The sequence below is a fragment of the Sciurus carolinensis genome, chromosome 5, assembly GCF_902686445.1.
Source record: "Sciurus carolinensis chromosome 5, mSciCar1.2, whole genome shotgun sequence".
NCBI lineage: Eukaryota > Metazoa > Chordata > Mammalia > Rodentia > Sciuridae > Sciurus > Sciurus carolinensis.
This window is the reverse complement of record NC_062217.1, coordinates 120,439,605-120,458,311: the sequence shown is the minus strand read 5'-3', so window position 1 is coordinate 120,458,311 and position 18,707 is coordinate 120,439,605. Positions and strand designations below refer to the sequence as shown.

Sequence of the window (18,707 nt, the reverse complement as noted above, 5' to 3'; positions counted from 1 at the left end):
ACTTGCCTAGGTAAGAGGCATGAAGGGAACTGTACAATCACGGCTAGGTAGTATGGAAATGTTTTCCTCAACTATTTCAATCATCCAATCTTTTATAACTCCTTGTATATACTAGAGAAAAAGAAAAGCCTATACTATAAAAGCTCTTGTGGTTTGCTTAATGAAATGGCAACAAGAGGATTGCCACATCTTCTAGAATGAATTAACAGGATAGCTCCCAGAACTGGGGATGTAATTCAGTGGCCCACACAAGGCCCTGAGTTCAGTCCCCAGTACTGTGCCAAATAAATAAATAAAAAGAAAAAAAGACAACTTCATGGTAAAAGGTAATAATTCACAAAAACTACATGATAAAATCAGCAGGCAGGGGCATTTTGACCCATTTTCATGTTAACTTTATTTTCCTTAATATCTCAGGGTGGATGAAAAAAGTCATTTTATTTTATGTATTCTTTTGGTGCTTGCACTTTAGCACTGAGTTGCATCCCCAGTGCTTTATTTCGAGACAGGGTCTCATTGCTAAGTTGCTTAGGGTCTTGCTAAATTGTGATCCTCCTGCCTCAGCCTCCAGAATCGCTAGGATCACAAAAAAATGTGCACCACCACGCCTGGCATTTAATTTTTGGTTTGTCCCTAAATAAGGCTATTTCCTAGTGATAAAACACCTTGTGGGTAAAAAAAAAAAAATAGTTTGTTTATTCTATATGGTTCTAAACACAAAGTAGCCTTCACCTATTTAAAGTCTAATTACAAACAGAAATTGGTATCTGTTCTCTGGGTTCTAGTGAGGGAACTGTATGACTTCTGAAGTGACTTCCACCACTATGAGGAACTAACATGTTATATTATTTAACAATTGTCATCATAAATCTCTACAAAATATTAAAATTCACAGTTGTATTAAACCTAGATTTCCATGCATCAAGGTGTGAAATTGAAGGTTAACTAGTAAATGTTGCATACACCTATCAATTTAGTTGGCACATTCAAAGGAAATGCTATGCCCACTATTGTTGGAAATTACCATGCAATGATTTCTTAAATCTGTCCCGGGGGAAAAAAAAAATCTTAATTTTTTTGTTTTAAAAGACTATTTGGGGGTTATTTTTGCTCATGCTATGGTGAAATGGTAATCAGTAGGAGTACGCTGGAGTAATAACATTAGAAAGTAGGTTACTTCATATGAACTAAATCAGTACATTTACACAAGGGTATGCATTCAATTAAGTATGTATTGGGGTTATGTCTTAAGTAAATTGGTTATGGATCTCATCTAGGGAAGTTCTATATTTAACAAATCAAATTATTTCATCCACATGCAGATTGAATAATAAAGATGTTGGAAAGTTACTTAAGATGTGAACACACTGCAGAAATTCACCTGCAGTTATACGTTTTTAGATAGCTTCATTGTTCAATAAATAATTTAATTAGGTTTCTGATATGATCTAGTTGGTTTTTTGTGGATGAATTGGAAACAAAATGTAAGTGAGGCTGACAAGCATAAGGGGGGAAATACAATTCAGTGATGGCCTCATAACCATTAGAAATGGAATTTTGAGGGACAGTATGCTTTCAGTAGTATGTAGAATCCTAAGTAGGAGTTATTTTATCATTATATTTATCATTATAGTTGATAAATTTGTAACATTATGAACTGGAATAACTGGGAGGTCATGTATAAATGAATTCAATGATCATACCATGAACAAATGTAGATTTAAAACCCAATTTGAGTACAATATAGAGGTAAAAGGTAGTCATTTCAGTAAAGCAGAGGTGCAGAAATAACGTTAGATGACCAGTTTTATGAGTGAAAATGTCATTTCAAACCAATTTATTTTCTTGCTTCATGAGAAAGAGCATTCTAAAGCAGTGTAGCCAGCATACAATCACAATGCTGCAAAACATTGAATAAGCATAAGCTTAAAAAAAAAAAAAATCACAGGGCAGAGAATGGGATAGTAAACTGTTAAAATTCAACAAAGTAGAAACAGACTGGAGTTCCCACATGGGGTTATTGGTTGAGGCAGCCCATTCATAACGTTTATTACAACAATGGAATGGAAACATTTTAATTTAAACTGGATATTTTCAGTACTAGTTTTGGTAAACGGTGACTAGTTTCACAAATCCCAATAGTCCCTTTAATCAACATTAAAATTTAGATGATTAAGAAATTTATTTAAAGTTAGAAACAAATTGATTTGAATCACTGCACATAGTACTACCATGGGTTATTTTGAAGGTAATTTGCTATTTCTTTAAAAATACATTTTCAAAGTTATCATTTAGGATTTTTATTCTTCAGTTTTACCATGTCAAAGGTGATGATTCCAAGAAAAAACAAAAGCGATATTTAAATTTAGCAGGCATTCAATAAGTATGTACTGGGGAAATAGATAGCTGGATGGTAGATTAAGGGACATAAAATTTTATCCATTCTATCTGGCGAGGAAACAATTTCTAGTGGAGGTAAGGCCTAAAAGCTAAAATGTAGTTATCACAAGGGTGTATTCCTGATAGTCTAATACTAGAAAATATCTTACTGAAGCAGCTGAAGCAATAAACAATCACTTACATACTTATAAGAAACCTTAGGCTCAAAAAAAAAAATACATGTTTTAAAACGGAAATCTAAGGCACACAAAATACTAAAACAAGTCAATGAATTACCCTATTTTACACATAAAAGATGATGGTCTATCAATGGACATTTCCTTATTTACAATCCCTTCATATTCCTTTACTTGGATTAGTCAAAAGCTTTAAACTGATACTTTGCACCATATATTATTTTAATAAGTTACAATGAGTTTTTTGTTAGAGAGCTTGCTGAAACTGTTTGCTTTTGCACCAAAATTTTGAGTTAGCAGTTGTGGGCTTCCTATGGCATTTCCAAGGGAGAAGCACCATGAGGTTTTCTATACTCCCAAAGAATCTGATACTTTGAATGTTATAGCACCTCTACATTTTAACAGAATCAAGTATTTCATAGAAGGTTCGTCTTGTTCAAAACATTTTGTTTGGGCAATTCTTTTTGTTTTGCTATAAAAAATGATTCATAAAGTAATGGGGGAAATGGGAACAGTAAAATAAATGGAATGCCTATTTTTCCTGTTACCTAGAACACAGGTAAGAGAGAAGATAAATTACTTTTTCCCCAAGTCCAATATGCTGAGATAAATGAATGAATTCGCTCTTAAAGAACAGAGACATATTTATAATACTATTCTCATTCTTTGACTGGGGTCAGGGAGAAACTGATAATAATGGTGAATTGTTTCCAATGATTTCTACAGGAATTTTTTTCCCTTCTTATTCTACACCAGAATGGATTTCAAAACATTCTGGGATGGGTAGGGTTCTGGTTACTTAATTTTTGAACTGTATCACTTTGAAACATAAAAGCATTTGACTCTTCTGAATCACATTTTCTTCCATCTCCCTTTTGAAACTTCTTTCATGGGTTACACATTGAAAAAGCTGGGATAAAAGTAAATTGAGGCCATTGTAGCTCAATAAATCAGAAGAGACCACACTTTTTTTTAATTTAAAAGAACTTAGTCAATATTGGTGATACGTTTCCTAATTCCAATTTTAGAGATTACTCACTATTTTATAATAAGTAGCTAATACGTAATGTCAAAGGACACATTAAAAGAACAAAAACCATATACACAATTCAAATACACATTGCAGTTAACAAGATGGAACTCTACACAGCAAGAATAAATGATTTCTCTTGTATGCAAATATGCACAAACAATAGACAATAGGATTCTTATACTATACTATTTCAAGTTACTTTTAAAAATAGAAAGTGCTTTTAAAATATATATTTACAATTTACGAACAGCCTCCAACCATTACTAACAATAATGAATTATTTTATACAGGAGAAATATTTTAAGAGAGAAAGCATTTCATTGGTTTATTTCAAAGGAAAATGCGGATTTTCTAGCAATGATTGGAAGATGTTGGAACGATGGCACCATGAAACAATGATTCAGCTTATTTTTAACTGTGTCAATGTGGTTAAGCACCAGGAGCTGTGTAGAGTTAACACTGTGTCTTGACTTTACATCATAGAACATGAACCTGTTAAAATCCTCTAAAAATGACTCTTGTTTCATAGTAAACAGACTTAATTTAAAGCACCAAACTGAGTGATTCTATCAAGGTTAACACCTAACCAAAACGTTTCTTTATGTATTTAAAACTAGAAAACTTTTATTTTTGCTTAAAATGTGCACCTTCTACCAATTGTCAAAATATAGTCACAGTTAAGTACCCACCCTATTTTTAAAATTTTTACCTCAGACTTGAAATGGGTGAGATGAAGATAGAGTAAACGACAACATGACTTTCTTTTAACAGCACCTTGAAAAAATACACTGCACTAGCAAAGGCATTAAGAAGGGGAAAGAAGCCTTTAGACCCAATGGTTATAGGGCCCTGCAACATGTGTGAGAGCGTAAGGGGACACAGTGACAACATTGTCATGGGTTAATGTTAATGCTTTATGAGAAGGAATTTGGTTCAATTCATTTACTTCGGGGGACAGTTCAGCACCCTCGTTAGCTGCCTGGTCTTTCTGCTCTGAGGCCTTCATTTTCTTATTCTTAGCTTCTTTAGCCTCGAACTTAATCCTGTTTAGTTCAAAACCGTGTTGGGGCTTATTCAGGTTTTTGTGCTGGTAGAATACAAGGGACAGGCGAGTAGGATGATTGCGGTTTGGGTGTGCCACAGGGGTGGTAGCATGAAGCTCTCGCCGGGCACACTCAATCATCACCGAGCCGTGAGTGGGTGCGATTGCCACCCCACCAATATTGGGATCCGAGAAGATGTGCTCACTGTCTGACCAATACTCATCAATGTGGGGCAATTTTTCCTCAGCAGGTGACAGAAGGTCGTCTGATAGGGGGTCATCTGATAGAGGCTCATCTGCTTCAGAATGCTGCTCATCTTCTTCCACCAGACAGGAAGCAGGCTCATGAGAAGAAGTGAGGAATGGGGACTGCTGATTTGGCTGATTAGTAGTTAGCTGCTCAGTTGGACCAGTGGGAGGCTCAGAACAAGCAAGGGAATCTGTCATGGGAGGAGGCAGGGTGGAAAGAGGAGCCAGGTCGCCAGGCTGTGCAATTCCAGTGCCTTCCCCAGCAGCTGCATTAGCACCACTGTGTCTTCCAGAAGGCATTGTGCAGTGGGGAATGCTACTTCTTTCTGAAAACCCGTAGGAGGCTACTTTATTGTAACTAAACGGAGCTGTTGGCATGGAAGAAGTCTTCGGGGACCAGAAGACTGGAGATAGGTTTGCCTCTTTCACTGGGTGAGGAATGGATGGGATCGATGAATAGCTTTTAGTGTTCTCTGAACCTTTGAAGATAAAATGGGGTTTAGTTTCACTTTTTATTCCAGGTTGCACTGTCTCACTATTATTCCCTAAACAGATAAAGGGACAACGAATGTAAAAATAAACTATGATTTTTTTCCTCTTGTGCTAGGAAAGGAACCTAGGGTCAGGTATGTGCTAGACACGCACTTTACCACTGAGCTACATCCCCAGCCCTGGTACACATTTTTAATTTTTTTAAAGATGTTTTTGGGATTATAAGGGTACTGAAGATCGAACCCAGAGGTGCGCTATCCCTAAGCTACATTATCATGCTTTTTATTAAAAAAAAAAAAAAATTTTTTTTTTTTGGTCCTGGGGATTGATCCTAGGGGTACTTAAGCACTGAGCCACATCTCCAGCCCCTTTTTTATTTTATTTGGAGACAGGGTTTTGTTAAATTGTTTAGGGCCTCATTAAGTTGCTGAGGCTGGCTTTGAACTTGTGACTGTTCTCTGCCTCAGCCTCCCAGACCGCTGGGATTATAGGCGAGTGCCATGGTGCCTGGCCTTGTTTTTATTTTTTACTGTGAGACATAGTCTTGCTCAGTAGCTGAGGCTGACCTTGAACTTGTGATCGTTTGACCTTGGTCTCTCCAGTTGCTAGGATTATAACTGTCACATGTCTGGCCCCAGTATACCTTTTCATCCCATAATTTTCCTTAAAGAATTTTTTTTTTCTTTTTGGAAACAATTAGAAATAATTGCAAAGATATAGCCATGAGGATGGATGTTCATTGTTTAAAATGTTAAATTTAAAAAGGACCTAATAGGCTATAGAGTAAATAGCACAACTAAACACTGGAATACTCTGCAAGTAACAACACAATGACATGGAGAAATATTTAACTACCCAAAGGGATGTTTTTATGCCCCCTTTTCATTTTTCATTTTTAGACAGGGTCTTAGTAACCTGAACTTGCCCTAGTAGCTGGGATTATAGGTATGTGGTACCACACCCAGCTTCATGATGTCATTTCTAGAACAGTTAAGTAATAATTTATATATATTTATGGGTAATGAAAGTCTCATAATTGGCAAAAATCAATTATTAGGCAAAGGAAGTCATGAAAAATTTTACTTAAAAATGAAACTTTTGTGACCCTTGAAAGAATAAGCATTTCAGCTTTCTTCCTTTCCCACTAAGTAGGAAGATCTTCACTACCACATTGTTAAGTGTGGGTAATTTCCTTTCACATAACCACATAAACCTCAAATCAAATGGAAACATTTACCTTGAGACATTCTAACTTGATTTGAGGTTCTAATGTGATTTGAGGTTGGAAAAAAATTGGGGAAACGAAAAGTAGTGAATTTTAGCAACAACAAGAAAGAAAAGTAAAGCAGCCATGTTCTGAAATAGTAATATAACGATAAACCTGACCAGCTTCAGAAGATTTCCAAGTCTCTTCTCAGATGACACAACCTGGGGACATGAAAGTTCTCATTTCTTTCTTTTTAAGTTGTTTGTTCTATTTAGTTATACATGACAGCAGAATACATTTTGATTCACTGTACACAAATGGAGGAAAGTTCTTATTTCTAAAGAGAACTCAATAAAAGTATCAAGCATTACTACATGAGGAAAACAATGCAAATTATGGGAAGGGAAGATTTTTTAAAGAGCAAAGAGTCCTGAGTTGGATGAACCAGTACAAAATTGAGTCTCATGAGTCAAGTTGCAAATGACCAGAACTCATGGGGGGAAATGATAATATCAAGAAAAACTAGGAACATAGCCAAAAGATGACATTCAAAAAAGAGTTACAATTTAAAAATTTTGACATGTATGGCAGGATACTATTGGGGAATGACAAAGATAAAAATACTTGCACTTTATATGCAGCATGGGACCAGATATATGAATCATATCAGTAAAATCAAGAAGCAACCAAGAAGCGATAATAATTCTCTCCCACTTTGCCCCATTAGTATTCCTCTCTGTTGAATCTTGTCCAGCATTATATAAATGCCTGTACTGTGATTTCTTTCATCTAAAAAAGCAAACAAACAAGCCATCTTACGAATGTGAAAATGAAAGAAGGTAGGAAAGCTCTACACTTCTCTTTTTCTGTGCTGCGGATTGAACCCAAGGCCTTGCACACACTAAGCACATGCTTTAAAACAGTGGTACATACCCAGTTCTATTCTGTCATTCTAAGTTTGAATATCAGTTTAAGTTGATGATATATTTTTTCTGTAGGTTCCTTAGAGAAATGGATATTTTTAGACACAGAACCAAATTATATAAGATAAGCCTGGAACATCCTGCTGTAGCAGAAGCTGAGAAAGACTATCAGGATGTAACAAAAGAATTCATAAGACACACATACATAAATTCACAAGCCAGCTTGAGGAAACTTTTGTAGACAATTATAGGACAATTACAACAATTTGAAGCATTTAAAAATTTAGTGGAGGGATGGGGATATAGCTCAGAGGCAGAGGCCTTGACTACCATGTACAAGGCAGGCCCTGGGTTTGATACCTGGTAACATACACATGTATAAACACACACAGAGTGTGTGTGTGTGTGTGTGTGTGTGTGTGTTTGTGCGTGTGAGATGACCTAATGTGCATTGAAAATAAACTATGTTAAAAAATTTGAGATCAAAATAAGATTAAATTTTAAAAACCAACCACAATAGAAGACACTTAGCAGCCAACTGTACTCTGAAAAACTGATGAAGCCAACAAATAAAAAGGATGAAAAACTGTTAATGATAATGAAATTAAGCATATACACTAAAATCATGAATGTTACTTGAACTATTCCATAAAAAAGTAGATAGATTTTCTATAAATAGAAAATTGCCTGATAATATTTGACCCATGAATCAATATTAACAACACAAAAGGAAGCATCAGATGCCAGGTTGAAATAACACATGCCTGAGGAACTGGGGATGTAGCTAAGTTGCGAAGAGCTTGCCTAGCAAGCACAAGGCCCTGGGTTGGATCCTACCACTGGGGGGGAAAAAAGAGGTTGAATTTGATCAAACTTCTAGGTCTATAAAAACTGTTTCCAGGAAATAGAAGGAACAGAAAACATGTTATAATTCCATAGGAGGCAACTATTATAGTAGAGGACACCCAGCTAGCCAGGACACTGAAGAAAGAGTATCATAAATTTGAGGCAAGTGTGGGTTAACTAGCAACACACTGTCTCAAAAAAAAAAAAGAGAAGAACCACTGGGGACATAGGTATAGTGTAGAGCATTTGCCTACCATGAGTGAAGCCCTGAATTGAATCCCAGTGGCAAAAACAATTACCAGAACGATGGTACCTGCTGCTCCATAAGGAAAGGAAGAAAGAAGAAGGAGAGAGGAAAAGCAATCTTAAAATGAGAGGTGTGGTATGGTGTTGCAGGCCTGTAATCCCAGCAGCTTGGAAGGCTAAATTAAGAGGATCACAAGTTGGGGCCCAGCCTCAACAACATAGCAAGGCCCTAAGCAACTTAGCTAGATGCTTTCTCAAAATATAAAATAAAAAGGGTCAGGAATGTGGCTCAGTGGTTAAGTGACCCTGGGTTTAATTCCCAGTATCAAAAGACAGAAAAGGACCCCCCAAAAGCAGCAATGGGCCACATTTTTGTTGACTTGCAGTTCGAGTACCTATGTAAAAATATATTGTGTCTAAGGTTTAACTCTAAACAAACTGTGATAATGATGATGAGATTCAGTAATGTTTAGTTCATTAAATCATATATCCTTTGATGTTTTTCTTCTCACAGGGCATTAGACCTAAGAAGGCAACAAAGATAAAGGACAGGAAAAATGTGGTGCAAGGGAAATTGGGAACCCTCTATCAATGAAGTTGGTGCACAGAAAAACATTAGGTCCCACAGGGCTCACCTGGGAGCGGCATGGATGAAGTTTTACTGTTGTTTGTCAGCGCCGAGTTATTCTTCCTCTTCACTCGAGGCATTTGTTTCTTCTCCACTGCCCTAATCTTGCGCTCAAGAACTTCAGTCATCATCGCTGCCCTCTTCTTCCCGGAACGAGGAACAGGCTGAGTAAAACGTGTTTTTTTCGTGCAAGTGGGCTGAAGGATCTGGATGGCTCCAGATTTGACCTTGGCTTCCATCCCTTCTCTGGACCCAAACTCATCAGTATCTGCAAGTTTATACAGAGGCAGGACATGCAGCTGCTCATCCTCAGGAATAACACCCAGGGAACGGTTGTCTTCTCGGGTTAAAGTACAAACCTGACGGGAAGGAGAAAGAGTGGGGAAAAACAAACTCTACATCTTCATCACACTTATGACTACCATTTTTTAAAAAAAATTTTTAGTTGTAGATGGACACAATACTTTTATTTATTTATTTTCACTTTTTAAAAATATTTTTTAACCTTTATTTTATTCATTCATTTTATATGGTGCTGAGAATCGAACCCACTCCCGTGACACATGCAGGTAATCCAAGAAACTCAGGAGGCTGAGGCAGGAGGATGGTAAGTTCAAAGCCATCCTCAGCAACTTAATGTGGTGCTAAACAAGGAAGCAAGACCCTGATTCAAGATAAAAAATTAAAAAGCACTGAGGATATGGCTCAATGGTTAGGTGTCCCCTGGGTTCAATCCCCACTACTGCCACAAACAAAAACAATGTACATTAAAAAGACATACTTGATAAAATTCCCTCAAAAAAACCCTGAAGTATGCATGACAAATAGAGAAATTAATTACCTTGCTTAACTTTATGAGTGTCAGTTTGATAACATTGAATTGTTGCATTGAAGATTTAATAAATCATGTACTCTCTCACCTCCCAGAAAAAAATGGCCAATGAAACATTTGTTTATTTATTAATTTTGGTATAAGGAATATAAACTCAGGGGTGCTTATCCTCTAAGCCACATCCCTAGCCTGTTTCATATTTTATTTAGAGACAGGGCCTTACTTAGTTGCTAAGGCTGGCTTGGAACTCAAATCCCTCTGCCTAGGCCTTCTTAGTCATTGGGATTACAAGTGTGCACCACTGCACCCAGCTAAACAATTTATTCAAGGTTGGCTCTAAAATTTTTGGAAATGCTCTGACAAGTTAAATAAATATCAGATATTTATACACTGACATCCAATAGCATATAAATCATGATTTGTGACAATAACAACCACATGTAAGAACTGCAACCTAGGTATATAGCAAAAGAGTTTTTAGTTCAAGTGACCCAGGTACATACCACAGTGCTTCCATTATTCATGTTGTGTATGTCCCTGTGGGGATGGGCACAGAAGTCTAGGCAAGCAGTGACTCCAGAGAAAGGACGGCCTTCCTTGCAACCAAGTCGACATTCCCGGGCAACATGTTCATATTCTACCTAAAAGAAAAAGTATAAGAAAGCATTAAGAGACAGAAAGAATTGTGTTTAATAACAATTAAAAAATTAGTTCCTGACAAAGTGCTTAAAATGAATGACACTTTTTAACTTCTTAGCTTTCTGAGACTAAAGAGTATTATTGGGATTAATGTGTAGTCTAGCAACACTCAAGATAAAGACCATCAGCAGACATAGAATAAACTGAGTATGCCTAAGTGATGGATAAATGTGTAACATAAATCACTCCATTATAAAGACCAAAACAAACAATTGAAAAACATCAAAAAATGAATTACTCACATATACAAAGTTTTTTTTTTTTTTTTTTGGTACTGAGGATTTAACCCAGGGGCAGTTTACCACTGAGCTTCATTTCTAGCCCTTTTTATTTTTTATTTTCAGACAGGGTCTTGCTGAGTTTCTTAAGGCCTTGCTAAACTGCTGAGGTTGACCCTTGAAGTTGTCATCCTCCTAGCTCAGCTTCCCGAATTGGTGACATTACGGGCATGCACCACTGTGCATGGTTTTGCAAAGTTCTTTATGTCTATAATAGGTAAGCATTCCACCACTGCCTAACCTATCCCATAAGTTTTCCCCCTCAATATCCAGTATTGAACGGAGAGGTGCTCTATTATTGAGCTATATCCCACCACATTTTGTTTTCATTTGAGAGAGGGTGTCACTAAGTTGCCACATTGGACTTGAACTTGTGATCCTCCTTCCATAGACTCCCAAATGTCTGAAATTATAGGCATGTGCACCACATGCAGGATTCCTATAAAACTTTTTAAAATAAAAAGTTGAAGTTAAATAACGTGGTACAGGCCTGCAATCCCAGCTACTAAGGTGGGTGAGGCAAGAGGATTGCTTGAGCCCAGATATTCAAAGAGAGAGCCTGAACAACAGATTGAGACTTCTCAAAGCAGAAGTGGTACACTCCTGTAATTCCAGAGACTCTAAATGATGAGGCACGAAGATTGCAAGTTTGAGGCCAGTCTCAGCAATTCAGGCAGACCCTGTTTCAGAATAAAAAAAGCTGAGGATGTAGCTCTGTAGTAGAGAACCTCTGGTTTCAATCACCAGGAATGGCAAAATAAAAAACCAAAAATTATAATAAAAATACAGGAAAAAAAAAGTCTTTTGGTGCTGGGTTGTAGTAACTCAGTGGTAGAGTATGTGTTTAAAATGCATGAAAGCCTTGATTCGATTCCCAGCACCACATTTAAAAAAAAGGAAAAAGAAATGACTGGGTGTGGTAGCACAAGCCTGTAATTCCAACTCAAGAAGTTGAGGCAGGAGAATTCCAAGTGTGAGGCCAGCCTCAATTTAGCAAGACCCTGTCTCAAAACAAAACAGAAAGGACTGTCAAGGTATATTGGTTGGAGATTGCCCCAGGATCAAATAAAAAAAATTTAAAAAAATTTCAAAAACAAACAAACGAACAAAAGAATCCACCACCACCACAAACCACTTCTAGTCATACTTAAAATACATGGATTTTTCTCATATTCTGTAGGTCATTTCATATATATATATATCTATCTATATTTTTTTTTTTTTTTGGCGGGGGTGGTACCTGAGTTTGAAGTCAGGGGGACTCCGCCACTGAACTACAATACATCCCCAGCCCTATTTTTGTATTTCATTTAGAGACAGGATCTCACTGAATTGCTTAGCACCTCACTTTTGCAGAGGCTGGCTTTGAACTCATGATCCTCCTGCCTCAGCCTCCTGAGCTGCTAGAAGTAAAGGTGTGCACCACGACCCACGTCATGTTCTCTCTCTTTTTTACAAATATAGTTTTTAGTTGTAGGCAGACACACTACCTTTATTTTTTTTTAATGTGGTGCTCAGGATCAAACCCAGGGCCCCACAAATGCTAGGTGAGCATTTTATCTCTGAGCAGAGCAACACCTCCAGCCCCCAGCTCGTGTTCTTAATGGTATCATTTGAAGACAAAAGCATTGATTTCAATGAATTTCCATTTATCTCTTTTGGGTTGTTCAATACTAGTATATAAAAAATAGTAATGAGGCTGGGAATGTAGCTCAGTGGTAGAATGCTTGCCTAGTATGTGTGAGATACTGGACTTGGTTCCCAACAAAAATAAAAAGAGTAATGTTTGCACATTAATCTTGTATCATGAAACCGTTCTGAACTTGCTTATAAGTTAATAGATTTTTAAAAAAATTTCTTAGGATTTTATGGTTTTTAAAGTGTTAGAATCATACCACTTGCTAGACATAGATTTGTTAATTCTTGAAGTGTGGATTTCTTTCATTTTAAAAAATTTCTAGGCTAGAACCTGCAGTGGTATTTAATAGAAGTAGAAGGTGATAACTTTGACTTGTTCCAAAGCCAGGGAAATAGTTTTCATTCTTTTACCATTAATTTTGTTAGCTGTGAGTATTTTGTACTTGCCCGTTGTAAGGGTAAGGGAATTGTCTTCTATTCTAAATATGTTGAGTACTTGTATCATGAGAGAGTGTTGCATTTATCAAATGCCTTTTTGCATCAATAAAGATGATGTTGTTAATCAGTAGGGCTGGAATTGTTGTTCAGTGGTAGTGTTTATGTAGTGTAAGTGAGACCCTGGATTTGATTCCTAGTACAGGAATGCGGGGTGCATAATGACAGAGCCACATCCCTAGCCCTTTAAATCCATTTATTTATTTAAAACAAGTATGTTCTTTTGTACTGGAGATTGAACCCAGGGTCACTTGACCACTGAACCCTTTTTTATTTTAAGACAGGCTCTCACTAAGTTGCTTAAAGCCTTACTAAATTACTGAGGCTGGCTTTGAACTTAAGATCCTCCTGAGCTGCTGGGATTATAAGGGTTTTTTGGCATTGGGGATTGAACCCAGAGTGTCCCAACCACTAGCAATTTTTTCCTTTTTTTTTTTTTTTTTTTTTGGGGGGGTGCTGGGGATCAAACCCAGGGCCTTGTGCTTGCAAGCACTCTACCGACTGAGCTATCTCCTCAGTCCCTCACTAGCAATTTTTATTTCTTAATTAGGGACAGGGTCTTGCTGAGTTGCTAAGGCCTCGTTAAATTGTCGAGGCTAGCTTTGAACTTGAGATGCTCCTGCCTCAGCCTCCCCAGCTGCTGGGATTACAGGTTTGCAACATCGCATCCAGCTGTTTGTTTTATTTGTTTTGTGTTGCTGAGTAATTAGATCAGGGCTTCAATGCTTGGCTATAACTGAGCTATACCCAATGCCCTTTTTAAAAATTTTATTTTGAGATAGGATCTTGCTAAATTCCTAAGACTGGCATAAAACTTGCAATGTTCCAGCCTCAGCCTTCTGATGCTTCTTAGTTTTAACTGAACCCCTATAATAGGAAGAATTAAACATCAAAGCATCAACAAAAGCCCTACTAGATGATTCTTAAAACTAGTAAATATATATATATATATGTGTGTGTGTGTGTGTATAAGTATATATGTTGTGTACACAAATTCACACACCCACTCTAAACTTCAAAGTAGAAAAATTTTCTATTAATAAGTACTTTGTTTATATAGAAATTTGAACCATGCATGAGAGCAATGTAAAAGGTTTCAAAACATACCTGATTTTGGTAAGCTTCTGGAGCCATCTGCTTATATAATGGAGCTAATTCTGTAGCCAAACCCTGTAAAATATCTTCAAGGATTTTTTCCTATAGGAAAAGAGTCCATATAGGTTATTTTCTTTTTGACATTTAAAGAGAATTTAATGTATGAAATTGTATGATAATTAATTTCTAAAGGGTGCCTGATGCACAATTCATACTCACTCTGATAAAACTGCTATGATAGACAGTGTTTCTTTTTCTTTATCTTTTGAGACTTGCTAAATTGCTGAGGCTGGCCTTGAATTTGTGTCCTTCTGTCTCAGCCTCCCAAGTTACTGGGATTATAGACATATGCCACTGTGCCCATCTATTTATTTTTTGTAATGAAAAGTATTTGAAATTGTAACACCTTAATTGCATTTTTGGAAATAAAATTAATCAGAAATCTAAATAGCGTTAAAGAGCTGGGCATGGTGGTACAGGCTTGTAATCCCAGAGACTCAGGAAGCTCAAGGAGGACGATCACAAGTTCTAGGCCATAGCAACTCTGAGATACCCTGTCTAAACATACAAATTTTAAAAGGGTAAGGGTGTAGCTGTGTTAGAGAGCCTTGGGTTCAATCCCCAGTACAAAAAAAAAAAAAAAAAAAAAAAAAAAGCTAATTAGGAATTAGGAAATTAATTGAATGACTGGTTGTCTAAAACCAGTATTGTCTCTTCTATACCATAATGACTACAAATTTAGGACGATTTGTTAAGAATATGAGTACCATCAGTACCACATTAAGCACCTGGACTCACTAATAGAGACATGGGAGGTTTATAAAGGAAAATTAACGACAGGAGCATCTATTTAAAATGCTGGTGATGATGATATGAAGAATGAAGCAGGGAGGGGAGACACTGAAAACCAGTGACCTGGGCTAGGGATATAGCTCAGTTGGTAGAGTGCTTGCCTTGCATGCATAAGACCCTGGGTTCAATCCCCAGCACCACAAAAAAAAAAAAAAAAAAAAAAAAAAGAATGAAAACCAGTGACCTTTTCCAGAAATGATTCTATTATATTTCAAGTTGGAGACTTGACAAATATAACTATGGTCACATCTAAGGAAGTCAGTTAAAAGGGGATTGAGATAAAGGATAAAGGAAGAATTTAACAAGATTGATTGAGGCTGTCACCTCATGTGAGGGCTGGGACAGAGATGCCATAAATACAGACAAAACACCTTTATGTCCAGCTCTCTTCTAATGTTAAATTATTGTAGAAACCCAAACGATCCAATACAGAGGTAGGAAGTCAATTCTGTAGATCGACAAGATTCGGTCTGGGCTACTATGAAGTATGGGCAATGACTTTCATTTTCGTACTGCTGTTTATCCTTTTATTAAATGCAAGCAATAAATGCATATAGGTTCCTCTTCTAGATTAGTGTCTTCATTTGTTTGTTACTCATTGTAGCTCAGAATAGGAATGATGATGCTTTAATAATGCTTCCTACCACTTTGCACATTAATTATTCCTGAACTATGAAGAAACCTCAGAATAATGATTTAAAGACAATTTAGAAGGTTTTCATTTTACTTTCTAACACTTAAAATGTTGGGTGGAGTAGATAATTGTGCTTTATTGCTAGTATAATAATGCACCAGGGTGGTAATGGTGGTGTACTGTTATGGATAAAAACATGGAAAATTCTATACATCTTACATATTATTAGGTCTATTCTCCAGTATTCTGACATTGTTTTATTGGCAACATTCTTCTGCTCCTCTTACTCTGTACCTGATCTCTAAGAACTTCATACCTAAACTGATGGTTCTAATTACCACCTAGACCACCTCTTCAGCTCCAGATCCATGATATCAATGTACTGTTGCCACCTAAGATTTCACTCGGGAGTTACAAACTTCATCTGCCCAAACTGAACTCATTCTCTGTCCTCTACCAACCTAGTCTTATTTCAGTGTGTTCCATATGAAGGAAGAACATCACCATCCAGTTTTAAAATCTCTCCAAACCAACTACTGCCCACCATTTCCTGCGTCACAATCATGTTCCAATTCACCATTAATCCTATTTGTGAGTCGTTCTCATAGATAGCTAGTTCATGTTCCTAAACCCTATCGAGGCTAATTCCAATCCATTATTCAAAGAGCATCAAGAGCGAGCTCATTAAGGAACACATGTAATTATATAATCCTCCTCCTTAGAACCCCTCTAAGATCTTCCAGAATTCTTGATGTGGCAAACAAGTTGCTACATGCACCTCACTCTGCCTTGCCTGCCAAACTTCAGCCATATTGGACTTCTGAGAGTTCCGGAATGAGCCATGCTTCTTCCTGTATTGTAAGCACTATATAAATATTATTCATTATTTAAAATAACCAAAAGCAAAAAGGATGTCACATTAATTACATAGCACTATAATTGTTATAGTATGAAAATTCATCATAGATAATAATATATTTATATACTAAGGTATTTACATGATATTTATTTATTTATTTTGAAAATATTTTTAGTTGTAGTTGGACATGATAACTTCATCTTATTTATTTATTTTTCTATGTGGTGCTGAGAATTGAACCCAGTGCCTCACACATGCTAGGCAAGTGCTCTATCACTGAGCCACAAACCCAGCGCCACTTACATAATATTTAGAAATAAAAAACTAGTTAATGTTAAGGGAGGATGGACATCAAATTATAGGATGTTGTGATATATGAGCATAGTGTCTATCCATTTTCAGGTATTTTCTATGTCCTTCAGTAAAGTTTTATAGTTTTCTACTAATGCTAAAAGAAGTCTTATACTAGACTTTTCTGAGATAGGTTACAGATTTTTGCTGTTAATGTGAAAGGGACTTTATTAAAAAGTTTACATTTTCTGATGATTTATTGATAGTATGAAAGTTATTGATATTTAACAAGATAGCCTACTATCTAGTAATGCTATTAAGTCTTAATAAGTCATAACAATGTGCAGGTTTATCATTTTGTATTTTCTAGATGGGAAATATTATGTTCAAATGACAGTTCTATTGAGTCTTTGCTTTACCAAAGTTGCTTGAAATCTTAGATCATTTGATTATAATAGGATTTAAAGTGATTGTTATTTAGTAATTCTGACTTTTTTGAAAGTAGTTATGTTAACCATATTACATACACTGTTGGATTAGTTCCAGCTGTTTTATTTTGTGTTAATTTTTGCAAGGAGATGGGGTACTGGGTATTACACCCCAGGGGGTTCTACCTCTAGGCTACAATACCAGCCCTTTTTAAATTTTCAGATTGGGTCTTGAAGTGTTCATGAAGTTGGCCTCAATCTTGCGATCCTCCTGCCTTAAATTCAGGAGCTTCTGGGTTTACAGGTATGCACCCACACACTTGCAGCTTGGTATGCTTATGGTTTTATAACTCCTTTTATTGATTTTCTTGACTCTTTTTTCAGGGCGATTGGACTGGGGACTGAACCTAGGGATGTGCTATCTCTTAGCTATATCTATAGTACCCCGTGCCCTTTAAAAAAACAACCCAAGGGCACTTTATCACTAAGCTACATCTCCAGTTCACCCCGACCCCAACACACACCTTTTATAATTTGAGGCAGTCTTGGGAAGTTTCTGAGGGATGCTGCCTCATCCTGCTGAGTTGCTGGGATTAAAGGCATGTTCAACTACACATAGCCTCAGCCCTTTTTAATTATTCTTCATTGCAATAGGTTCTCACTAAATTGCCCAGGCTGGTGGTGAGCTTTCCAAACAGCCTCAGGCTCAACATCTCAGGGATTATAGGTGTGTTACTACTGTGAACTGCATACTAGTGACTTTTTAAAAACCTCTTTTTCAAAGTTTTGAAGAAATTGTTTTCTTTAAGATTTTTTTGTGTGTGCCACAACGAATAAAACAATATAAATTTTATTTCTATTCATTAAAAATTTTTAAAACATCTTTTTCTTAAATATGTTTTTCATAAAATTTAGAGCATTGTTTTTCAAGCTGTGGAGAATTGTTGATGGGAGAAGATATCAATTTAGTGGACAAAAACCAGCATTTTATAAAGAAATGAAATTCACTAAAAATACTGTGATACATAGAGACGATCTTTAGAAAAAACTATGCTGATATTACAAGTAACTTGTAATTCCATTAAGTATTGGTCTTTGCTAATGTTTTAATATTTTTGTTTTTAACACATTGCAATTTTCTATTTGCATAAAAGTGTATGGATAATGATTTGTCAGGTATATTGTTTTTTACTTTTGGTCAATGCTGAACATTGGGAAAACACCAATGTTTAAGTTAATTAATATGTAAGTCCTCTTTACACAACACACAAAAAATTACCATACTTAATCCAATTGAGCCACACCCCACCCATTTCCCACCTCCACCAAGTTGATAAGAATTTGGAATTATAGGTGCATCTTTT

At 36.4% G+C, this 18,707-nt stretch overlaps 1 protein-coding gene across 2 annotated transcripts in view; it reads right to left on the bottom strand.

Moving 5' to 3' along the window:
• Positions 1–560: 560 nt before the first annotated feature.
• The window catches only part of Tet1 (tet methylcytosine dioxygenase 1), a 119,564-nt gene continuing 101,417 nt past the window's right edge, over positions 561–18,707 (bottom strand). For both annotated transcript variants that reach the window (XM_047553927.1, XM_047553928.1), the window contains 4 exons: positions 14,292–14,381; positions 10,578–10,715; positions 9,250–9,601; positions 561–5,379 (listed from right to left, as the gene is read on the bottom strand). In XM_047553927.1, coding sequence (XP_047409883.1) covers positions 4,436–5,379; positions 9,250–9,601; positions 10,578–10,715; positions 14,292–14,381 — 1,524 coding nt within the window. In that variant the 3' untranslated portion in view covers positions 561–4,435. The remainder of the gene's footprint in view (positions 5,380–9,249; positions 9,602–10,577; positions 10,716–14,291; positions 14,382–18,707) is intronic.